Source organism: Corythoichthys intestinalis, chromosome 20, assembly GCF_030265065.1.
Source record: "Corythoichthys intestinalis isolate RoL2023-P3 chromosome 20, ASM3026506v1, whole genome shotgun sequence".
NCBI classification, from domain to species: domain Eukaryota; kingdom Metazoa; phylum Chordata; class Actinopteri; order Syngnathiformes; family Syngnathidae; genus Corythoichthys; species Corythoichthys intestinalis.
In genome coordinates, this window is record NC_080414.1 from 29,103,929 (window position 1) to 29,130,450 (window position 26,522).

Below are 26,522 nucleotides of genomic sequence, written 5' to 3' on the forward strand. Positions count from 1 at the left end.
GGTAGCAAATGCGCCACGGACCGGGCCCGGTGGTTGGGGATCACTGCTGTAGAACCGTGGTTCTTAACCTGGGTTAGATCGAGCCCAAGGGGTTCGGTGAGTAAGTCTAAGGAGTTCGGCGAAGATAAAGAAACGCAGAGCCCTATTTTAGTACGCTGATTAAATCTAAGCGAATTGGCTTTTTAGGCCAGGTTTTGGACTGGTTTGCTCCCAATATAAAGGCTTAATCCATTTCTTTTAACTGCGAGTCTTCGATCTGATGGGAGGAGGACCTGGTTTGCTCAGTGGAAGGTTGACTCGCACTTGGTATGAGGGAATACACGAGACCGCTGGGCAGCGTGGTCTTAAATTTTGACAAGTTTATAAAACATGCTGTCAAAATGAGAAGAATGTTAATCGGGAATTTGCTAAATTATTAGCTTGCTAGCTTAGATATATTGGTTTTGAATTTGAAAAGAATTGCTTTATTATTTCAATCCACATGTGAAAGGGTTCAGTACCTTTAGCAAGGTTACGAACCACTGCTCTAGAGTATAGAACGGGTCAGGAACCAATGTCTCGTGAGTCATATCTGGGTCTCCGCCAACCCATAATTATAAATGTGGAACTTGCCAGCTCGCTTGACGTGTAGAGCCGGTAATGAATTCACACTTTTTTTTTGGACCTTCAAACGTGCGTCACAATAATATGCTTCAATTCGGTGCTCATTGGTGGTCCTCCCATTGCGGATTTAACAGAGATGAGCGTTGTTACGGAAGCTCGTCTAGCGCGTTAAATCTCCAATCAGCCAGCAGTGGGACTAACCCCTCCGAACTCAATGCCGACCGAACTAGAGTATATAAAAATGCGTAAGGGAAAATTAAACCCCCAAAAGTGAACTGCGTGGGGCCCGGAGTCAAATAGATCCGCAATCAGTTTCACTTTCATGACTTTTTCGCCTGTCAAAATTGTCGCCAATTCCAGGAGAGACTCTCGAAATGGCTGCCCTGAGAGGCTCCCCCCGTCTCGACCTCTTTTATGCACACACTCTCCTGGTTGTGGTTTTCACTTCCATATACCCAGCGCCACACCGTGTTACTATTTGTTATTTTCCAACTGGTGAGTGCACAACTGAGCAACAATTATACATCCCGAGTAACGATGCCAGGCTTTCGTTGCCGTTTTTTTAAATGTTCAGGGAAAAAAAAAAAAAACTGCTCACAAAAAGGAGTTCCTGATCCCCGGTCTCGAGGGTGTAGTAATTTCAAAATTTCCTGCCTGCGAGTCATGAGCAGTGTTGTTAATAATGGCGTTAGAGTATTACGGCGTTATTTTTTTCAGTAGTGAGTAATCTAGTTAATGACTTTTCTCATCTTGGCACCGCCGTTACCGTTACTGAGGATCTAAAGGCGTGCGTTACTATGCGTTACTGCGTTGGTTGAACGACAAGAAAAATCAGAGACACGGACTCACAGAGACGAGAGAGCAGAACGGGAGTGGGGAGGAGGGAAGAAAGTTGTGACGCCGTTGCAAACGCAATGCTAGGTGGCTCCAATAATACCTGACTGTAGCCGATAGCCTACAAACTACGGCAGATATCACATGTACAGTATATAGTACTGGATGCAAAATAACAGACAAAGAGGCGTTAGCACATGTATACAGAACTAGATGCAAAATGATAGACTCGCCGGCATTAGTAAACAGCCGCCATTTTAAAGCAGTTGACTTCTCAGGAAGGCTCTGTTGTAGAGAACCTTCCAAGCGAACCTAAGTAACTTTGTTATCTAAAATACTCCTAAATTGGCAAAATGTTGACTTGAATCTATCTTTAAATCATGAAACAGTTTTAAAACTTTCGAAAAATGTCGAACGTACACAGAAGGGAACTAATGCAATAACGGGAGCAATTTTAACAACATTAACGGTTGATTCACAACAAAAAATGACTTTCAAACGTAGCAAAGGTTGTTGTTTTATTGTTTTTGGAATTTAAAAACAAAAAAAAAAACAAAACAAAAAAAACATGAAAGGCAGCACCATTTACTTTGCCAAGTAACTAATTATTCTTACATTCAGGTAACTGAGTTACTTTTTGGGAGAAGTAATTTGTAACTAATTAAGTACTTTTTTAAAGTAAGATTAACAACACTGGTCATGAGTATCCGGTCAGAGGTAAATTGCGCGGACAACGGCGTAACACACACTGCTCCCTTCTACGCATGCGTAGTCTGCGCAAAAGCAGGCGTACATTCCAGAAACGGGGGGCCTTAAACGCACCTTAAACGTAGTGCGGACAGGTATAAAAATAGTCTGCAAAATAATTGGGAGAAAGTTATCCCTCCTCATGTAGACGTAGCCTAATACCCAGGGAAGCACTGGTGTCACTTTAGATGCAATGCAAATACAAAAGGAAAACAAGTTCCTGCTTCAGTGGAATCACTCTGTTGTATAATCCTGTGACCTGATCTCTGCAACCGTTAAACATTTTTACACATGCTTCTATATTCTTATCCTGGGTCAGGTTTCCAAATGTGACCAGATTTCATCAGGAGAGTAATCACTGTTGATGAGTCATGGATCTTCAAATACAACCTGGCGACCAAACACCATAGCCTTCAGTGGAAAAGCATAAGGTTGCCAAGGTCGAAGAACGTCCAAAATGAAAGTAATGTTGATGGCATTCTTCAATATTAGGAGCACATCAGTTTCTTGCCACACCATCAGGTGATTGCTACAGCTACAAAGAGAGAAACTGCAGCATTTGCTTCTTTCTTGTACGTGACTGAGCCATTTGAGATGGGATACTTGTATAAGCAAAACACATGCTTTTCATAATTCTTTTATGGTGTAATCTTTGTTCATGAATGACTTTGTTCAAGGTGACACTAGTTACAGTTGATATGATGTAGTGTTTTTTCTCTAGTGAGTGTAACAGTCATGCAATACATCAGGAGCAACAGTCACAAGAGTAACACGCAGGGGAGTCGGCATTTATTTGCCTGTCTTTCAAAGTGAACCTAATGAAGCAGGACATCTGTCTGCGCGTTGACACAGTGACTTCTGCACCAGCATCTGGTGTGACGTACAAAATACTTGCACAGGGTAGGGAGTCTTGCGTGTCACACACCCAGCTTGCCTTACTGCTACTCCCTATAGCATATCCAGTCCATGACTTAAACATACATGTGATACATTTGACACCCTAAACAGCGTATATGAAAACCTCACAAAACACATAAGCTCAAATACCTGTATGTTAGCCCTAAACATGCTATAGAAATGCATAGACTTACAGTTCTTTCATCAATATACAAGTACGTACAGCACTGGCGCTTTTCAATTCAATTGCATAATACAGGTATATTCTCTTCAAAACTCACAAAAAAATCCAACTATTGCTCATAGAGCAGGAAACAGCTTCATTTTGACAAAACCATATTTTCTAACACGCAACAAAACCTCAGAAATTTTTGACAGTTGCTTAGAGGCACCTTTCTCTTTTTCACTGTGGAAATATTACAGTCTCTGGCAGTCTGAGCGCACATACACAGACGTACACACACATTGATGGGCGGCAATAATGCTACTGACTTGCTGTGATACGTCTCTGTTTATGAAGACTGACAGCTCACTGTGAACTACAACGCACCAGCATGCAGTGTACAAATGCCAGCGAAAGAAAAGACCCAGAAACATCACTTGCCACATGCGTGAAAACAACAAATTTCCATTTATCAAACGATGTTGCATATTCAGTATCCCGGCTGTCAATTGTTCCAAACTGCTCATTGTTTAAAAATCAACTAAGAACAGATTGATGAAAAATCATCTTTTTCGCGTATTGTCGTCATAGCAACAAGTGCAACAGGTTCAAAGAGATGTGAGTAATACCCTTATCTCGCCAACTCTGAGAGTCATCAAACAACAGACTAATTAATTCAATGTCATATTCTGCATGTTTTAAGTCCGCATCAGTGCTTCTGCTTTTGTGATTCATTCTTTTCAACCTGACATCAGCAATTCACTATTTGCCATAACAATTTGTTTTTTTCTAGCTTGAACTTTAAGTTGAATTTCTGACTAGCGCACTGTAAAAAGCCAAGAGGGACTATTACAAGATAATTAGTAATTATGCTAATGTGTTTTGCCATTTCTTCTCCTTGGTCATTTTATCATCTGTCCTCAAGAGACCACAGTCAGTAGTAATAACCATTTTTTTCCCCTCAGCTAAACGCTCAGTCACTTAGAGGACACTGCGTCCTAAGCTGCAGAATTCTAACGCTGGTCCCCTTAATCAGGAAGCGTCTGTAAATTCACATGAGCACGCAGAAGGAGCACACTGGTGTTTCTATTGGCGCTGACCTTCATTAACCTAATAAATGCCGGCAGTGTTTCTGTCGCAGCACTAAATGCGTTTATCAGCGCAAACAAACAAATGTGACAAAATCGTTTCAGGGCAGAAACGGGAGCTTTCCATCTGTGAAATGTATCCGCTCGCCCACAAGCACCTTTTTCCCCTGCTGTTTGCTGTGTGATATTGCTCTCTCCTGACACAAAAGACAACCAGAAACAACACAACCATGTTGTAATACCTACCGGTACTCTAGGACACATGTGCTCATGTAATCTGCTGGATGATGCAATTATGAAGTCAGCACACCAAGTAACGTTAAGTTATATATAAACTGTACTGTATACTTCAGAAAATCCAAACAAAAAGTGGGAAAAGTTGTCAAAAACGTTTTTAAAAAATGTATACAACATGGTTAAAATTCAGTTTGTTACTCATCATAAATTGAAGAGTTGACTTTGAATTTCCCGCAGTAAATGAATCCACTGTAAAAAGTGAGTCCTAAAATTCATAACCTATTGACATGACATGAGAAACGGGGCCAATTCAGAGGGGGCCTATTTTCAAAAACTTCAAATTCAAATACATACAAAACCAAAGCTGCTACTGACCAATAAAACCAAAACAGGCACCTACCTTTGCCATATATGAGTCTCCATGAGCAGCGGCATAAAAAAATTCAAAGTCGTTCCCTTATCAAATCCCGATTAATTATTTTTTTATACAAGCATAACACAACTTAAAATGGCTATTAGAGAGATTTTATGGCTATAATGGCTATAAAAGAGATTTTACAAAAATCACAAAAATCACTAAATGCAGAGACAATCACCTATATTTTCTGGATCAATAGCAAGTTTTTGACCAAAATAGCAAATTTGTTTTCATTTTTTCATCTACTGCAAGTTTTCAACAGCTAATAAATCACTCAATTTAACCTCAGAAACGTAATACTTGAGGAAAACATGCAGAATCAATTATAAATAAGATGTAAATAGATTATTAATAAATTCTATATACAATCACAATTTTGTATCGAATAGAATAGCCCTTTATCATCATTATACACTATATACTGTTAGCAAATGAGGCTAGCCGCCTGTCGTAACAGGAGCTTTTCTGGTGAAAATTCTTGTGAATAAATGCTTAAATCCTCTAATTTCTTCATAGATATGGACGTAAAATAGTCTCGATTCTTGGTTAAAAGCAAAGAAACCGTGCAGTTAGCATTTATTTTACGTATATTGACGAGGTACAATGCTACTATGTTAGTGAATGAGGCTAGCAGCCGCCTGGCGTAAAAGGAGCTTTTCTGGCAAAAATTATTGTGAATAAATGCTTAAATCCCCGAATTCTTCATAGATATGGACGTAAAGCAGTGTCGATTATTGAATATAAGCAAAGAAACCGTGCAGTTAGCATTTATTTTACGTATATTGACGAAGTACAATGCTACTATGTTAGTGAATGAGGCTAGCGGCCACCTGGCGTACAGAGCTTTTGTTGCGAAACTTCTTGTGAATAAATGCTTGAATTCTTTATAGATATGGACGTAAAACAGTCTCGATTCTTGGTGAAAAGTAAACTATGAGGCTAGTCAGTTATGAAAATTAGCCGCCTCCATGTATAAACAAAAAAGAAAATTCCTGCGAATAAATGCTTTAATCACGCATGCATGGTACGAAAAATAACAAATCACTCCTGAGACAATCCTTCCTGTTTGTATGCGGTACAACTTTCGTAGTTAAATCCAATCGTAAGTAAATCCAAGCTTAAATCCGACAAGAGCATGTGCCGTCTTCGGCTATTACTAAATGAAGCTCGGCCTCCTCTGATAAGGCGTCACGCAAAGAATGATGAAGTGACACGTCAATAGTGATGATGTCTATGACTGAGCCACAAAAATCATCTGCTGTGGTCAAGTCAGACGAGAGACCAAGATAATGCCATTCATTTAAATAAATGCTATACAGTGGTAGCTCTACCTACGAATTTAATTCATTCCAGCACCTAGTTTGTCAATTGAAATGGTGTATGTCGAGCGAGTTTTTCCAACAATAATTCGACTAATTTGTTCCACAGCCCAAAAAGCTACGCTAAACCCTTAATACTGCAGGTACAATTACAAATAGCAATTACACAGTGCGAAACAGATACATTTTAAACACAAATTGGAATAATAAATTAGAAATAAAAAAGTGTTTTTATTGGCACATTGTAGTGGTTTTTATATAATTCACCCGCAGAACTATAGTTAGAGTTATGATGTTCCGGGGGGAGCATTTTTGGTTAAAGAAAAAGCCGGAGATTGTTAGTTTTTACTTAGGTCTGCTGGTTGACTTGCATGTAACGTTGCAGCTGGAATGTCAATAAAGCATCGCAGTTTTGGATTAATCAACAACTAATCGATTAGCAAATTAATCGTAAACTATTATGATGTTTGAACAAGCTTCTTAATAAGTTAGCAACAAGTAATTGATTAAATCAATTAATAAATTAGTTGAAAACGAATTCATTAAGTTGAAAACTAGTTTGATACGATTGAAAGATTGAAATAAGTTTAGTGCTGCAATGATTAATCAATTAACTCGAGTAATTCGATTAGAAAAAAGCTTTGAATAGAATTTTGCTGCTTTGAGTATTCGTTTAATCAGAGTGACATTGTAATGGTTTGTTTTGAAACTGTTTGCATTTAAATGTATTGCTTTTGATGGATACAATGCCCTCTAATGGCAATAGTGAATATGACTCATTTAACAAACTCAATATAACTTATTTAACATGGTTGAATCCAGCTGCTCACTGTTAAGATCAACATATGGTACATTTTTGTTTGAGCTAATCCGGTTTTTAATGCATTTGGAATTTAGTATATAGGTATATTGCGACGTTTTTTGGGCGGATTATGTGTTTCAATGATTTGTTAGGAGCATTAAAAAAAAAAATTAAAAAAAAAAAACTTAGCATTTTGTAGCATTTAAGCCAGCGGATTTTTGCTATGCAAGTTAACCAATTGTTCTTTTGTAGCACTTAGGTCCTCATGTACTTATTTTAAGCTCAGGTATTTTAATTTATTTTTAAATGAAAGTGCAATCCCGAATAGCTTGAAGAAACACTCGGGAATTTTATTTTGTATTCGGATTTAACACTCTTTTTAAAGTGCAATCTTAGCAAGCCTTGGTGTTGCATCTTATAAAATTAATTCTGCTACGCATTAAATGTTCCTAATCCGATTACTCGATTATTTGAACTAACTAGTTGATAGATTAATCGACTACTACAATCATCCATAGCTGCAGCTCTACTACAGTTAAGTCAGGAAGCACTAATAAAAAAATAATTTTGAAGGAAATAGTCATCCATTTTGTCTTCATTGCTAATTACAACATGCCGAAAACAACTTCAAGGTAAATTGTGAAGGTAATTCAAAAAGGTGACATTCATTCGATTAATCGATTCATTGTTCAATTAATTGTCCAATTAATCGATTATGAAAATAATTGTTAGTTGCCAGCCCTACACAGTTTGGTTGCTTATTTTGACACACTACCTCAGACTTCCATCCTTGCTCCGCGCGACACACTTAATTTACAGAGACTGGCGAACGAAGGTCGGAGGAGACGATGGGTGGAGGTCTCTTTATCCTTAATCCAAATAAGCAAAAGGTGATCCTTCTCCTCCGAAATAGCGTTACAACGTTTATCCGTCCCCTTGGATGCTTTGACCATTTTAACGGCTTCCAACTGCTTGAGGACCGTCGAGATTGTCGATATATTCCGGCCGTATTGTCAAGCCTGTTCACCGTTTTGCACACCATTCTCATATTTTTCTATCATTTCCTTCTTAATTTCAATGGAAGAGTTACCTTTTTAACATTTTCCCCACTTGCACTAACCTTCTCTAGACCCATGTTGATTTCTCACACAAGAAAATATGCCGGGCTGCTGTCTTGCGGGAAAACAATGAAATTGCGATGCTGTCATCAATGGTCATATGTCAAGACAAAGGACAAGTTGAATTTTACGTCGTATGTCGAGGTACCACTGTATCTATCCATGCTGAAAAATGGACGCCACAGTTCGGAAATTGACCGACCCATTTTTCTTGGTCACACAAGCAAATATGTAGCTAAACTAACTTTCCATTTGGATACAAATATTGGTTGATTGTTGATTGTAGTGTTTTTTCATTCGAGTTTGATCATCCAACTATGGAAACGGTATAAAACAAACAAGAGCAATATGTTACGTTCATCTTGTTTTTTGAATATATTACCCTACTCTGAGGCTGGGCGAGTTTAACCCCGAGATCGAAAATCAAACAAAATTTTAGGTCAATTTTGGTGATCGGCCGGCCATGACATAGTATTGATGGAAACTGACTAGATGGTGTAGCAAAGTTTGAACAGTACTCACTTATTGTTCTGTATTTCTTCTTCTTCAATTGTTACTACTGTTAACGCAACACTGCCCCCAAGTGGCCAACGTATGCACCTAATGAGGGGGCAAATGACATCCCATTAAACCTGTATCACAATAGTGTACATTGCAATTAGGGCTGGAGCTATCGAATATTTTAGTAGTTGATTAATCGATGGACTAGTTAATTTGAAAATAAAATACCTGAGCCTCAAACGGTATTATTATTTTTTAAATGAGGATCTATGTATAACATAAGAACAATTGGCTAACTTACATAGAAAAATTCAGCAAGATTAAATGCTATAACATGCTGTTTTTTTTTACAATGCTCTTAACAAATGGTACAGACACATATTCCCACAAAAAACGGCTAAATATACCTATAAATTAAATTATGAATACATTAAAAAACATTAGCTCAAACAAAAGCTTACGTTGGTCTTAACAGGGAGCAGTTGGATTCAGCCATGTGAAAAGAGGCAGACCGGAGGACAGTGTATCCACCCTAATCAACAAAACAATATACAAACACTTTCAAAATAAACCATTACAACACCACTTTAATAAAATGAATACTCGAAGCAACAAAATTTAATTCTAATATTTTTTCTAATCGAATACTCGAGTTAATCGATTAATCGTTGCAGCACTAATTGCAATAAATCCAGGTGAAAAGAACTGAAGAGAATCCAGATTGGATAATATGAAGAGGAAAAAAAGTGATCCATTTTTCGGCCAGATTGACCAGCCCAACGATACACTATATCGCATTTGATTTTACATCTTATACAAAGCGTGGGAAAGCACGGTAGTTCATGCTGTTACAGTTCCAAACTATACAGTGGTGACTTACACTATTCAGAACTCATTCAATCCCAAGAAAAGGTATGCATTACATGACAGGTTGGATAAAAAATAACATTGCAAATGCTTGTTTTGCAGAAGTGTCATAGTATACACACAGTGTCTTCCCCTCACATCTCCTGGACTCATCAGCGTAGTACATCACTTCACAACACAGTCCTATTTAGAGTATTGTAAGTGGAGTGCAGGCATTTCTCAATGAATTCTCAGCGCCACGTTATCTGGCTCTGAGAGTATCTTTACCCTGTTCACAAATGACATTTCAAGCTATTTATTGACACAGCCATTCAGTCCTCAGCAGACGTGTTTGCTGCAATACAGAGTATATAAAAGGAAGCTATTTACGGCTGTTTGCTTGCAGTTTTACACAGAAAGGCTTAAGTCAATTCAGAAAAATATGCAAGCAAGAAAATGCGATGAAAGACGTACCGAATCAACATGTTAAATTGTAATACGATGCAAGCTCATGATTTGATGTTTGAATATCATACTGCTGAAATGCATAATGATGAAAATAGAGGGATTCCTAGTAGAGCATGGCAAAAATCAAATGGGGATTATCGATTTTCTAAATGAGGTTAATATTCATTTCTCACAAGTTGGAGGGACTTAACTGACACTTTATTGCTGCCTTTTGTAGTTTGGTCAAGAAAGTTGACAAAAGTACAGTCACCCGGAAAATCTTTCAACCTGCCAAACAAAAATCAATTGATAAAAATAGGTTTGAAATGTTTTAAACATTTTAAAGATGAGATTTCTGGGAAATGAATAGAAACAAAAGTTATAGAGGTTATGTTCAGGTTATGCAAGTAAATTTGTTTTAAGGTCATAGAACAAAAACTGACAACACATACAGTATCTGTTTCGCTATTTCCTACTATGAAATTAAAGTAAGTGACCCTCATAATATAAATTTAGAGTTGGAAAATAATCATCAAAAACTTGTTTCAAGGATTTCGCAATGCAGCTGCTCATATAAATAACCTGTATTTAAAACAATAAGGCAAATATGTATGCCGACTACTTTTATTCTGCCTAATATGCATGATTTTATCATTCTTTACACATTTATGTTTATTTTTCACAATCAACAATGCTGGGTATTATTTACTGGAACAAGCTGGGTCAAATGCTTTCGACAGGATGTTTGAGTATTGGTCGGCAAACATTACAATTCATGTAAGTGAAGTAAAATCAACTTACAGAGGTTTTGAATTGGATGTTTTTATTCTTGTTCTCAAATAAATGTCAATTGAAATTTTTAATCATGTCAAAAAGCACAACACGCCTGTCAATTGAATAGAGATAGTATGATGGTGAGTGACAGATTGAAACTTAATGGTGAACTTCATATTTCCATGAAAAAATATTTTCTATGGGAAAAAGTGTTTCAAAAGTAAATGAAATGATAAATTGTGATAAATTAATACAACTTGAGTATCAGTGCACTTGCTCTAATGCCTAACACATACGACATGATGCCACCGTTTCAACACAATGAATCATCCAGACTTTCAGGTAACCTTAAACATATACAGGACAGTGGTACCTCGACGTACGATCGCTTCGACACGCGATGTTTTCGACATCCAACGTAAAATTCGACCTTTTGTTTCTACATCCGACGACATGCTCGAAATACAACGATTTATGACAGTTTCTTTGTTTACCCGCAAGACGGATGGATGCACGGCAGATTTTTCTTGTGAGAGAAATCAACATGGGTTCCACGAAGATTATTGCAGGCGGTGAAGAAATGAAAAAGGTGACGCTTACCAGTCAAATGAAGATGGAAATGATAAAAAAAAAAAATGAACGTGTTGTCCGCGTCCATGAACTGACTCGACAATACGGCCGTAGAAAGTCTCCGATTTTGACGGTCCTCCTCTGACTTCCGTTCGCCAGTCTTTATAAGTTAAGGTGACAATTATTAATGTGGTAACATCGCCAAAGAAATCGCCAGCGTTGTCTGGTTTCTAATCATTTATTCCATCAATTTGTGCAACACAACACACCTATTGTCTGGCGGGGTTGAAGCCAGCAACAAAACATTAAAAGAGAAAGTAAAATCTCTTCTGCGCACTCTATCTCACTGTGAAGTCAGCCAGACGTTCAGGTACAGCACGCAAAACACATTTGCCACATAAGAACCCGATTCGTTACATTATTAAATGGATTATTATTATTATTATACTATATTACTATTCCAATTTTTTTTTTTTTTTGCTATGTATAATTGCTATTTGTAATAATACTAGCAATATTTATTAAGGATTTAATGTAAGTTTTCGGGCTGGGGAACAAATTAATAGAATTATAATGTATTCTTATGGGAAAATCCTGCTCGACACACGACCAATTCTACTTACAAACAAGGTCCTTAAACAAATTAACTTCATATATAGAGGTACCACCGTATATGTATTAAAAATCCTTGTATCTTAATTTTAGCTGCATACCTTAGTTACACCTATGTGTCAGGGAGAATGAGGCCACTCACCCCCACTAATGTTATGGCCCCTCTTTAGAAAGCGATGACCCCCATATTCTCGCTTTGCCCCACACCTTGCGTCCTCCACTCGACCCCTCCGTCGACCCTCACTCGCAGGCAGAGTGTAAACAATAATTGCAACATGAATTATGTCCCCCAAACCCAGCGACTGCCCGACTCCAATTCCCCTCACCGCAAACACCACATTCCCCTCAAGGGGCACCCTTGATGATATTGTGATTTACCCTACTGTACACTGGAAGGTGCATTGTGATAAGTATGGCTGTAAAAGAATAATATTACTCTATAAATCTGTATCATATGTTTTGTTTTAATAACTAAAACTCATTATAGATAGAGGAAAACAAATATGTGCTCCATATGCCACATATAAAAGGAGATCGGAAGGGGAAAAAAGGTCATGTCAGACTGATGGAACAGATTGACAGACGTGATTTGGCAGCCAGTCACCCTGGGTTGTGCTATAACAGGCGATGAGGCACTTTTCACCCAGATGTTCCTGTATATCAGCAGAGTGTCATATATGTTAGATTTGTGACAGAAATATGGCAGAATCATTCCAGAGGGGCATAACCATAAATCCCGGCGCAGTTTAATTAACAGGCACATAAACAGAAAGTCAATGAATCCTTCTCGTTAAACACAGAAAACTGTTATGTTTCTAGATCAAGGTGTGCGTCCCTACGATACGGAGCTGCCAGCAGAAAAGACTGAATGAACGTTGCGGTTGCTTGGCGTAATGCAAACAGGCAACAAATTATGACCGTAGCTTCACTTTTCTAAACTCTCGGAAGAAAAGGAGAGAAGAAATGAACAGAGGCGGTCAGAGGTTATGAATCAGTTCTGAAATCACACTTGCTGTAGGTTTATATGAACTCATCTACAAAATAATCTGCTGCCTTTTCAAAGGATTATTCTTCAAATGCCATGCGGTAATCCTTTAGGCTTTTTTCTTAAAGTCCACAAATAAAAAATTTATCAAATCTCAAGATTAGGAGGACAACCTATTATGTCTACAGACAGTGAGACACCGCCAGACTAAGTATTTTTTGGTTCAGACTCGCACAGTTCATTAATGTTTCTAGCCGAATAACCCAAAAATGTTCATAGCGAGAGAAAATGGATCTCCTGCAAGCTTTTGAGGAGTCAGCGGCTATCGGGCACTTCCCAAAGACACACTTAATTTACAATGAATGCCCGGACTGGGCCTTAATGTCCCGTGTTATCAGAATGAATCAGCGGTGCTGATAAATTAGTCGTCGGAAAACACGTTATGAAGGCCTGTCAGCCAACGTGCACGCTTTGTGTGATATTCATATGCAATGCTTAATGTTCTGGAACCAATTCTGTCATTTCCATTATGTAAATACATTTGCCTCAGTGCTATATTTTAATATACTGTCTGCCTTGTCTCAATTACTTGGGCTATTAAAAACCAAGAGGTTCTGGAAATGAGGTGCAGTTATGTGTTTGCAGTTTGATGACATGTACTAAGTGTTTATGAAAGCTCGTTACACATTCTGTTGCATTCGGATATGTCAACACACTCGAAGCGTTCATCCGTATGCCTCAAGAAGGATGACGTCAATATGAAAAAATATAGTTTTTAAAATATAGATAGAAAGAATTCCTATTTCTGTGAGCTAATTAGTCAACATGACTATACATTTGAGCTGGCTTATTTAAGTAAGTGCCAACATTTAAATGTGACACTTTAGTGATAAATGTCATTTACACGTGCACTTTCTCAAGTTGCTTGAAATAGTCGTTTTCACCTCTTGTGAACACTGTAAAGCTGTGTGGCATGTAGAATATTTATTCTAAAGATATGTGGTTTTCACATAATACAAAAGTCTGCTGGATTTTTGTCTCAAAGAAAAATGTGATAATGATCTACTTAAAATATTTTTTCAAATAATGAAATGCATCAAAACAACGACACCCGTACTAAGACATGCCCAAGCAGTTTTCTATTTTGATACAAAAATATAATAGTTAAACTTTAATATGCCCAGTCCTGATCTAAATTCTCACTATACCAAGGTACTATTTAACATTTTTCTTTATTTACTTAAGGTTACTAATGTAGACAGCTAAAATCATTGTAGAACAAATTACTAGTCAGCATTAAGCACGCTCAAAATTGATTAGTTTGATTTAATCAGTCAATGCTTTTCACTTCATAGAGTTCGGAAATTAAAATATATGTTCTCATGTTATACATATGAATTGTATTTTTATTTTATTACACATGGCTTATTGACAAACAACAGCAAACATTGCTTTTCCCTTCATAGAGTTCAGAAATTAAAATCTGTTCTCATGTTTTAACATAATGAAAAGTATTTTCTTATTTTGATTACACATGATATAGCTTATTGGTATACAACAGCAAACATGATCATTTTATGCCAACAAAATTACATTTAAACGCAAAAAAAAAAAAAAAAAAACTTGTTGTATTTACATCTTTTGTTTAGGTCTGATTGTGACACATGCACAGCAGCACTGACCAAAAAGTCCATGCATGCTTGATAATAAAGTACTTTAGGTGATTTTTGCTGTGGTCTTTCTTTTTATCGCGATAGCTGAACAACAAGTTTTAGAGTTTAAAAATCAATTGTATTATACGTTAGATGATTAAATGAAACTGATTTATTAAAAATATGAAACAAGCTGGGTGAATAATGGTCATTTTTTTAAACACGCAGATTTAAAAAAATCATATTAAAAAGAAGGAATCATTAAAACGGCGTCGCAGTGTGAGAGACAAAACGCGGACTTGGAAGTTTAAGTAAATAAACGTACACTATCCATCCAATTTTTTAAAAGCTCGTTGTTTTCTCTGCCAAATGCATTGGATTCCAACTTTAACCGACACAGCGGAGAAGCTGCTTCAGCGCACGGTCATCCGACCGCTGCGCTCCAATGATTCGCCAAGGTGCGCGCGACCTTAGTTTCATAAAAAAACACAAAAATCGTCCAAACGTGCCGGAAAAGTTGTGATTTTACCTTTTCGCTTAGATCTCCTCCTCCTCCTCCTTTTCAGCTTGCATTTAACCTGACCACCTTGAGCCCCCGACGCGCGGCTGTTGTTTCCAAGTACGGATGCCATCTGCCCTTTGGAACGACCGGTCGGAAGAACTTGAGACTTGTGGCAGGACTCTTCCCTTTCGCCTCCTTTATTTGCGCCTCCTCACACACACACAAAAAGGAGGGTGCGTTGTTTTTAGCAGCTTCGATTATCAAAAGCCTCTGGCTGGAACTCCGCGTTTGAAGGAGACTGTTTTCTCTGCGCTCAGCATCACTATACAGTGGCTTCTCAGTGTGCCTCTGCCTCTGTGGAAATTTAGGCGTCAGCTACTTTGGAATCAATCAAGCAGGACACGTGTGACGCCTATCTATTCCTCTGCCAGCTTTCTAATTAGGGTCCAATCGTTGCTGCCTGGGAGGTGTGACATCACCAGCTCAACACCCACTTATTCACACGCGCACTTGTTTGTCATACTGGTGGAATTTTACTTCACTTGAGTTGGTTATACTAGGGAAAAGCTTCATCGTACCTTGGGAAGGTCAGATTGGACGTCACCATGGCAGAGGTAAAAGTATATAGGCATGATTTATTAAATAGCAATTAATTGAGGAAGGGGCATTTGGTCTTTAATGTGGAATTTTCTCTTGTAACGTGTTCCACCGAAAGTTTAAGTTAGTGTTGCATGTATGCAGTTAAATCGAGATTTTCTTTATATTTTTCTCAATAATAATTAATTCATTTTTTTTTCTTTATGTCGGATAACATTGGGGAACACACGTTTTGTTGAGTTAGACCCGACAGCTGTTTTGAGCTAATTTTGGGGTGCAGAATCCAAAACTGATCACAGTTATTAGACACTGTTATGAGACTTTTTTTTTTTTTTTTTTTGTAACAATAGAACGGTTTCTCCAAGAAAACTTGCCGACTGTGTATTTGGAGAAAAAAAAAATCTGATAAAAAAAAATAATATAGTTGACGAACAAAAATAAAAAATAATGTAAATTGTTTTCACTTAACTTAAATCCTAGTGAATCATAAAATAATACTTTAATAATAATTTTGAAAATAATGTAAAATCAAATAAATTATTTTAAATAATGTGCAAACATAGCCATGTTTTAAAACCAGGTAACTCAAAGGCTGAAGGCTATGACCTCTTCAACAATTTTCTGCACATGGTGCAGGCTAGAACAGGGCAAGCAATCTTATCACATAACTAAGATGGTCCTGAAGTGCAAAACACAACAGCAAAAAAAAAAAAAAAAAAAAAACTAAACAGCAAATTAAAAAAAACAATGGCAAATCAAAACGGCAAATTGCAAAATTCGGAAGATACGTATGAAGTAAAATATTGAAGTAAAATATGACTTCATAAGTACTATATCCCGAATTAAAATATTCATTCATATGAATGAAGACTCTATTGTAGCATCACTAAGGCTAGGTTCATACTGCAGGTCATAATGCACAATTCCGATTTTTTTGTCGTAACTGTCGTAACTCTTTGGCGTGCCCATTCAAACTGCCTTTGTCTATTGAGCCCGTTCAAGTATCACGCATGCGCACTAAGGCTAGGTTCATACCGCAGGTCTTAATGCACGAATGTGTTTTTTTTTCTCGTGTTTTTCTGACTCGAGTGAGGCATTAACTTGACGGTCTGAACAAGAAAAGTCGCATAAAAGAGGACCATTTCAAATCTAATCTAGGTCACTTTCGTATGTGTTTATAATCTGATCTGGGCCACATTTTTCCAGACGGTGGCTGTGGTCTGAATTGTTAAGTCCCCCAAATCGGAATTCATGCAGCAATTACGTCAGCAAAGAGAAAGAGAGACAGGGCGCTATGGTAGTGGTGCAGCTGTGCATTAGCTTTAGCACCTAGCTTGAATGCGGCTTTTGGGGAAGGGGCAGGGTTGAGAACAGTCATGAAAAATAAAATGAGTTGAGAATAAGCCTGAGAGTTCAGACAGTTCAGATCGCAGCCACATTCTGGAACAATGTGGCCCAGATCGGATTTTAACCACATGCGAAAGTGACCCAGATCGGATTTGAAATGATCCAGCTTCTATGCAATTTTTCCCGCTCAGGCTGTTAAGTAAATGCCTGACCCCAGTCGGAAAAACACGAAAAAATCGGATATGTGCACAGTGGCGCCTCCAGAAATGTTTCATGGGGTGGCCAGATGGGGCCACTTAAAATCTTGGGGTGGCACACCAAAACTAAGGTGCCGTTTACATGGTGACTCTCCGAGAATACGAAAAATTTCAAATTTGCATTTGCGTCTCCATTTGAACAATGTCGCAATTTTGCATGAACATGATGTAGTATTCATGCCAGACCCTAGGGGGCAGTGCAGATTTACAGGGCGACAGAGAATGATGCACTTTGACCCCACCAAGCTCCCTCAGCCCAGAAAAAAATATGACCACCCACTCGACGCAATGTCATTTTTCCTTTGTTCAAAAAGGCAAAAAATTTGAAACATTCAACATATTTAATTTAAAGCAATAAATCAAAGCCGACATTCCGCCATATTTGCTGTTTTTAATGTTTAGTAGCACCACTGCGCGCGCCTAACGTGACGTGTACGAGTGCTGACGTTACGGCGTGGTGTCGCGCCGCAAGAGCCTTTGATATGCATGCCGAGGAAGCCCCCCACAACTGGATTCTTCCACTTTGGAGGCAGTATTCAGAATTTTTTGTCTTCGCCGACGCCATATGCACGCGAGGCGAGTCCGCTACTCAATCATTGCGTCTTTGTGTCGCAGAGTCGCCCTGTAAACTGCCCCTTAAAGCCATAATTTCAGGTTTTCATTATATTATTGCAGTAAAAATGTCAGGGGAAAACTATCAGAAAGACTTAAGGACGCGGCTACTGATATACTTTGGTGTATTGTGTAATATTTGATGTTACTAATGATTTAATGTGCATTGTCCATAACTGTCCAGTCAACATTTTGAGTTCCACAACAATTCTGTTTTATTGTGTTATGTATATATTAGGCATAAGGTGTACATTTAACAAAACAAAATAATTACTGGGGAAAAGCAGGTGCTGGCAGATTTGCATTTGGGATGAAATGCATAACTGATGCTACAACAATCTAACGATATACTGGCAAGCGGGGTGGCCATTGGGGTGGCCAACAAATTTATAGGGGTGGCCACCTGGCCACCCCCTGGGGGCGCCACTGTATGTGCATCTAGACCTGCGCTATAAGATACAGGACGCTACGGTACCAGTGCAGCTGTGCATTAGAGTTGGCACCTAGCTTGAACGCGGCTTTTGGGGAAGGGACCGGCTTGACAACAGTCATAAAAAAATAAAATGGGTTGAGGATATGATATTGCTGATATTGCTTGGTTTCTTACTGTGCGCCAAATGAGTAATATTTCAGTATTGCTTACATGGCCAAGTCGGGGCAAATTGACAAACACACATAAGGCTTATGTGTGTGCGTCATGCATGCACGGTGCTTAGTTATTTGTTTTGATTCTGCGCAGGCAGGTCAGTTTGTTCAGCGCATGTCAGACTGCAAATTTGTGCGCATGTGTAATACTTGAACGGGCTTACTGGACAAAGGCAGTCTGAACGGGCACGCCAAAGAAACATAAATGACAAAAAAAAAAATCACAATTGTGCAGTATGAACCTAAGAGTACTGCTGGTGCTGCGATAGTGTGTCAAGTCTTTGTGCCTGCGGATCCAACCGATTGGAGCGTCACGTTGCCACATCGAACGCACCAATAGGAAAGTCGCGCTGACACACCATCGTGGCACCAGCTGTACTCCTAGTGACGCTACAATATAATATTCATTCATATAAATAAATATTTTTATTCGGGAGATGCGTATGAAGTAATATTTTACTTCATACCTATGTGCCAAATAAAAATATTCATTTATAGCGGCAGCCATGCTCATGTCTTTGGTAATGCTAATTTCCAAATATCACGCCAGAAGCGGAATAACTTCCTAATTCATCAGTACGTACCCCTAACGGTAGATTTGTCCAATCAGCGATGAGTGCACTTTTTGACTGAATCTTTTCCGGTTCCTTAATTAATTTTTTTTTTTTTTTTTTTTTTTTTTTTTTTTAATTTGCCGTAGTGTTTTTTGATTTGCTGTTGTGTTTTGCACTTCAGGGCCACCACACACAACTGACATTACACAAATGTTTGCCTTCTTAAGGGACAGTGCAGAGGAACTCAACATCAATAAATGATTTGATTGGGTCAAAGAAAGCAATGTATTACAACCCCTTGACACCAAGATGTATTTGTTTTTGCTTTAAATTTTAATGCCAAATAAAGTTGTGAAATTACATTTAAAAATAATAATAAAAATTAGAAATGTAAAATATAAAAAAGGAAATAATAACAATACATATAAATTTATTTATGATGCAAATTAGCAACATCAGACATCTATAAGTTTTTTTGTTACAATATGCATCAAGGGGTTAACAAGCCCACGGAATTTAATGAATGAAAACATTGTTAACAATATTAGTAAGGCTTAAAAATAGGAAAAAAGTTTAGTCTGCTTATCAGGTCTCAGACACTGTAGGTGTATCAACTGACTGTGCTTAAACCACACCTTGCTCAAGTGCTAAATATCTAGTTGTTACCACTTTACTTGTGATAACGTCTCGGATTTTTTTGGTTAGATGTCTACAGAACTCATCTACCATTCTAGTGAGGCTTTGTGATCACAAGAAGCATTCTTGTCGTCATTGGGGCTTGCCTACTAAAGGAGGCATCTGTGCAAGCGGTCACTGTGCCTCATGCAGCAGTTGCCCCCAGTCAATAGATACAGTCAGCTACTATTCACTTGAAATTTAGTGGGCCCTTGGCAGTATTTTACACATCCACCACCGGCCGGCACCGAAGGAAGGACCTCCCTTCCGCGCGCACAAGGCGGTGCTTTTCGTGACCAGCCATCTATTACGGCATGCAAAGGTGGACTAGCATACGGGGATACTGGGGATTTCCACAGAGGGCCAACGGCCCGGTGGGTACGTGGTCAAATGAGCGAGCCCTAAAATTAGCGCACCGTCGTAATCCAACCATTACGGTAAATGCAGCAAGTGGTAAGGCAGTTAACTTCCGTGTGCTCGCATTGTTCCCAACTCTTAAAAACACTCTCAACACTCTGAAATATATAACACCACCATTGTCATAATTTGAAAATGAAATAAAGTCACCTATTCTTAAAACTGCTCCATCTACATGTGCGTTACGTGCGCCGTCAAGTCAGTACAATATTATGCGATACCCCTGAGCAGCGGGTCGATTTAGTAGATGGTAGGTTACAGTTCTCATTTTTGTTGCACTACAAATGCACAAATCTGAATAAGTACTGGCTAAGGTTGGTGAATCTTAGTAGTGGACCTCTCTGACTACTCCCATACTAAAAACTATGCATTTATACTGTAACAATATTTGGGAAAATGAACTAAAAGTCCTGCATGTGAAATTTAATTAGGTTACAGTTCTCTTTTAGGTGGTACTATAAATCCACAATTTTGAATAAGTTCTGGCCAAGGTTGGTGAATATCAGTCGTAGACCAAGCTGACTACTTCCATACTCAAAACTATACATTTTACTGTACCAATATTTAAAAAATGAATTAAAAGTTCTATATGTCTAGTACTTTGATCAGGTTACAGTTCTCATTTTTGTGGTACTGTAAATCCACAATTCTGAATAAACTCTGGACATGGATGGTGAATATTAAAAGTGAACCTCTCTGAATACTCCCATAATCAAATCTATGAATTTTTACTCCACCAAAATTTAGACAAAATTCATTAAAATTCGGACATGCATACTTTGACACAAGTTACAGGCAATGGTGTCACAGATTACTTGATAAAAGTAATTTAATTCCTGATTACGCCTCAAAAACGTAATCTAGTTACTTTACTGATTACCTCATCAAAGTAACTAAATTACTTTAAAAGTAATTTATTGGCTACTTTTCACTAATTTTTCTCCCTTTGCTGCCTCTACATCAGAATGACAACAGAAAAATGTCATCGCATGTAATTGGCTTTCCGATAATTGAATTTATAGGCGAAGATCAGAATTTTTCACATAAGGTTTAATCTTCCAGTTAGCAGGGGTTTAATTAGTCGATGGAGTTGATTTCAGCCAGCATTGACTCGCGTTAGCTTAGCAACTTCGGGGCACTGAAGCTAACAAATAACTGACTGCATGTAATTTGTTGAAATCAACTCCACTGACTAATTAAACCCCTGCTAGCTCAAAGATTAAGCCTAATGTCAACATTTCTGAATTTCGGGTTAGTGTTGACAGCATATCAGTGCCAATGTTGAACAATGCAAATTGACTGCACGATATTTAACAACACACAAATGATTTGCACAGTGCAATAAACAAAAATGTTGGGGCGGGCGCGAGTGTGCGTGCACAACCCACAAGTACGCCGTACACACAAGTGGTCAATTTGGCCACAAAACGTGGCGGCAGCAAAGCACTTTACACTAAATCGGACTTACAACACATCCCAAAATTGCTTAACGAACAATTCACCTCACGGAATAAATTTGCATCACGAATATGATGTAAACAATTCTGGTGGACTTCGCGAGGACAAGCAGGAGCGACGACTACCCACCGTTGCACGGGCAAAGTTACAGAACGGCCAGCAACGTAGCAACTCCAACCTATTGCTGGAACCCTCCAGAATAAAGGAAAAATACTCACGTATATTCATGGACGCACACAGATCAAAATTCCCCTGCACATCTCAACAGGTGGCTGCACTCGGTTGGAATGTGCACCCAAGCTGGCACACGTCTTTCTCAGTCCCAAAACACTTAGCGCATGTAACTCGAGACCAAAACAGGAAGTAACTATAAATCGGTTACCATGGAAATTCTATCCAAAATGCTCTTCGTACAAGACTACAATATTCTTCATTCTACATACATTATGAGGCAAAAACAAAATAGTAACGCACTGACACTAAGGAAACTAACTTTAATCAGATTATTGGTTTGGAAAAATGAACGTGTTAGATTGCTCGTTACTGAAAGAAAGTAATCAAATAATAGTAACGTGTTACTGACAACACTGGTTACAGGTTAAAGTTCTCATATTTGTGGTACTGTAACTTCACAGTTCTGAATAAATTCTGGCCAAGGTTAGTGAATATTAGTGGACCTCTCTCTGTTGCTGGCTGGATGGCTTCCAAACAGAAGCTTCCTCCACAGTCCATGAAGTGAGCCGGTCTTTCAATGACTCCCGGGCCACTCCGCCCCCCCACTCAAGTCCGCCCCTGACGGCATACGTCAATGTATGAAGCCCACATTCCAAAAAAATCACATAGAAACTGAATGACAGATGTATTTTGGTGACCGCGGTCGTAATTTATTGCCCTGCCGCCTACAGAAGCAACACTAAAGTGTAAATGCAGAATACTTAGTATAGAGCAAATTTATCTACACGTTTTTACCCTGCTCAAAAGGCTTTGCATTTGCTCACTGGCAGCCCACCAGGTTTAAAAAGGACAGGGGGAAATCCTGTATAGATCCCTGTTCTAATCGCTCGGATTCTCATTAATATGCAACTGACTGGATCTAATTCGAATATTTAATGTTTAAATTTATACCTCTTCACTGTGATTGGCTCTTGGCAAGTGAGTGCGTCAGTTCGCAAGGGTTTATACTTTGACCTTCCATGGCCATTGGCGAGTGGGTGTGTAGAAAGAACAAAGTGGGCACGTTCTGTACTTGCATAATGAGGCATGGTGTGACATCAAAATCATTTTTTTAAACTGGTAGTAACCAAATCACAAGCCACAAATATGATCTAGTACAACCAGGTCACACAATCATTTTGACCTAGATTATTCATAAACCAGTGGAACATTTTTAACAAATTAAGTCTACCGTGTCAAACCAAAGATTAAGTTAAAGAGCAAGTTTGAGACGCTACGACCTCCATTTCACGAATTCCTTTTGAAATCAGTTCATTTTGGGGCAGTTTATGCTGATGGCAAATTATGAATTCCCACTCAGTAACAGTTTAAATGTGTTAAAGGTTCTCTGTCTGTATGTGCTCTCTGATTGGCTCATGGTGGCCAATACAAGGTGTATTTGCCTTTCGGTTCATTATATTATACAGTATATTAAGAAAAAAAAAAAAAAAAAATTGTATGATGTAGTTAAGCACAAAAGTAAAAATGATACATTTACCAATAATTCCTGTATCCACTTTTTCAGACTAGAAAGAAGTTTTGAAAGACAAAATCTTGTGGTTTTTAATCTGTCTTCGAGACATCAAACAATATCCTAGGATGAGACATTTCTTGCTTTAGTCAATCTGTTTACATTCATCCATGGTGCTGCTTTCACTGGTTTTTCAGCCCCAAGATCTAAATCCATCAAGGACTCAAACGAGGTTGTTAACCTCCACTGACAGTTTTTAAATCCATTCATGGAGAAAAACGTGAAAAACTAAGTGAAAAAGTGCATCCCCTCATTTTGTACCTGCTGCTGAACTGACTGTCACTAGGCTGTGCTCTTATCTCATCTTTGAGCATGTGAATAGGAAGGTAGAATATTTTGTTTATTCGCTTTCATGTTTCAATATAAAAGTTAGCTTTTTTCCCTTTTGTTTAACGGAGATAGTTATTTTAAGATTGCTAATAGCATTTGCTAAAATTAGTTGATTGGCATTTGATGTTGATTTATTAATCGCATTACAATATACGATAAACTTTGAAAACATGCTTTTGTTTCCAAGGAGTCAAATCAGTTACATCACATAGGGTGACCATATTTTAATTTCCATAAAAGAGGACGCTTGGCCCCGGACTTGAGATACTTGAATTTTACTGCACTCAAAGATGCCTACATCCAGAGGTGGGTAGTAACGCATTACACGTACTCCGTTACATTTACTTGAGTAATTTTTTGAGAAAAATGTACTTCGAAGAATAGTTTTACTAAGCTATACTTTTTACTTTTACTTGAGTAGATTTGTGAAGAAAAAAAAACACTACTCCTACATAGGCGGAGTTTGACTTTTGGGCAGGGGGGGCACAACATGTTGATGACCCCGAAACGCAGTGTCAACAATAAAATTAACTTACAAGAATATTTATAATGACAAGCTGACCATGAGCAATTTTTGTTTCCCATCATTCTTGAGGTGAATTCTAAATCGGGCTGCTTAGGCAATACTTTTTGCCAAGATCGTCATCCATTGAATATGGTACGCCCGCCGGTGTCGTGCCAATGTAGTTACCCCAGTCAAAAATTGTATCCCCTGGGTGGAGCCATATGGAGGTAGATTTGTGTCAAAATTCAAATTCAATCAAATTAAAAAAGTTAAAAATTTAGTTAAATTTAAGTTAAATTTAAAAAGTCGCTTCAATCCAAAAAAAAAAAAAAAAAAAATTGTTTGAATGCAAAAATAAATTTGAAACTCAAAAATTGCATTTGAAAGCCATTTTTCTTTGATTTAAATTTTGTTTGATTGGAGTCAAGTTTTTTTTTTTTTTTTTTTTTTTTTTTGATTAAAGCAACTTTTAGGATTGAAGTAATGTTGATTTGTGTTTGGGCCACATTTTTGGCTAGGAAGTTTTTGTCTTTATTATTCTATCAAAAAATAAGTTGGTTCAAAAAATATATATTTTCAAAAATAAAAATCACTTCAATAAAAAAAAAAAAAAAAATCAATTATAGAAAATGTTTTTGAATGCGAAAAAATGTTTGAGATTGAAAGATTTGCGTTTGAGCACTTAATTTTTCATTAAAATAGTTTTATTTGATTGAAGCAATCATTTTTGTGTTTGGGCCATACTATGGGTAGGACATTTGTGTATAAATCATTTAATCCCCCAAAATGTTGTTTCAATCAAAAAAAAAAAAAAAAAAAAAAAAAAAAAAAAATTCAATCAAAGAAAAACAACATTTGAAAAATAAAATTGCCCTCCCCTATTTTTTTCTTTTTTTTTGCAAAGCAAATGACCATCTAAGGTGCTAGTCACATGATCTGTTTGAAAAATAATTTTGACCCATTATAAAAATATATTTTTTGCTCATTTCATTCATTTTTGTTGCAGTTTTATTGCTTTACAACTTTAATATACATATAGGAAAGTCAATTTCATGCAATGACATTTTTCGGCCACCAGGGGGGGCCTGGCTCCCCTGACCCCCTTAAAATTCGCTTATGTGCTCCTACTCCGCTACTTTGGACTACACAAGAGTGGTTATATTTTTCCTCTTTACTCTGCATATTAGATTTTTTTTTCATTTCATAATAGTACTTTTGAAGGAAGCACTCACTAGTCAAACAAGGAACTATTTTCTCCACCAATGCGCACTCATGCTTTTTTTTGACAAATAATGCTTCATTTATGTAAAGGAACTACTTACTATTCAAACTAAGAACTATTTTCTCCACCAGAGGGCACTCACGCTCTTTGGACAAATAATGCTTCATTTAAAAAAAAAATTTTTTCCCTCTTGTCGGAATTTTTAACACTTCATATAGATAACTGAGGTCCCAAAAAAATACCGTTGTTTAAAAAAAAAAAAAAAAAAAAAAAAAAAATCAAACTAAAATATGATAGTTACTCACAGTGTTACTCATTACTTGAGTATTCTTTTCACCAAATACTTTTTTACTTCTACTTGAGTACATTTTTTCGATGACTACTTTTACTTTTACTTGAGGGATATTATTTAGAAGTTACGCTACTCTTACTTGAGTACAATTTTTGGCTACTCTACCCACCTCTGTTTATATTAATTAATATTTTTAAAGTGTGCCCCCTCCGTCTGGATAGAAAAAAAAAAAATATATATATATATATATATATAGCCATATAGCCGTATTTAGAGGTTACTCAACAGGCTTTATAATTCTTAAAAAAACAAAATAAAAATGCAAAAAAAATAAAAACAAAATAAAAAATAAAAATGGTTAAATAATGATAAAAAAAATAATATAATGCAGACCCATGGAAATGTAGTCTATTCAATACACACACACACACAGTAGGCTATGTGCCAACTACCGGTAAACTAAATTTTTTTATAAATTTCTACTACGACAATTTTTGTTGACTTATTGTTATTTCCACTCAATTGTTATTCTCATTCAATGTTCTAGATTGCATGCAAACTATAACCAAAATAAACTGACAAACGATTCAACCAGCATGTTTCCAAACGCAATAGTTCAAAACTACGTTCCCCGTAATGCCTAGCGCTCCTTAGCTCACTGACAGCTACCCTATTAGCGAACACTGGTAGCCGAGGCAAAATCAAACAATGCTATAAAAGTTTACAATCATCGGCAGCGCAACGATGCAACA

The 26,522-nt window shown here is 37.5% G+C and overlaps 1 protein-coding gene across 4 annotated transcripts in view; it reads right to left on the minus strand.

Annotated features, from left to right (window-relative positions):
- The window catches only part of adarb2 (adenosine deaminase RNA specific B2 (inactive)), a 615,589-nt gene that overhangs the window by 411,323 nt on the left and 177,744 nt on the right, over nucleotides 1-26,522 (minus strand). For all 4 annotated transcript variants that reach the window (XM_057823819.1, XM_057823822.1, XM_057823821.1 and 1 more), the window contains one exon: nucleotides 15,143-15,325. In XM_057823819.1, coding sequence (XP_057679802.1) covers nucleotides 15,143-15,325 — 183 coding nt within the window. The remainder of the gene's footprint in view (nucleotides 1-15,142; nucleotides 15,326-26,522) is intronic.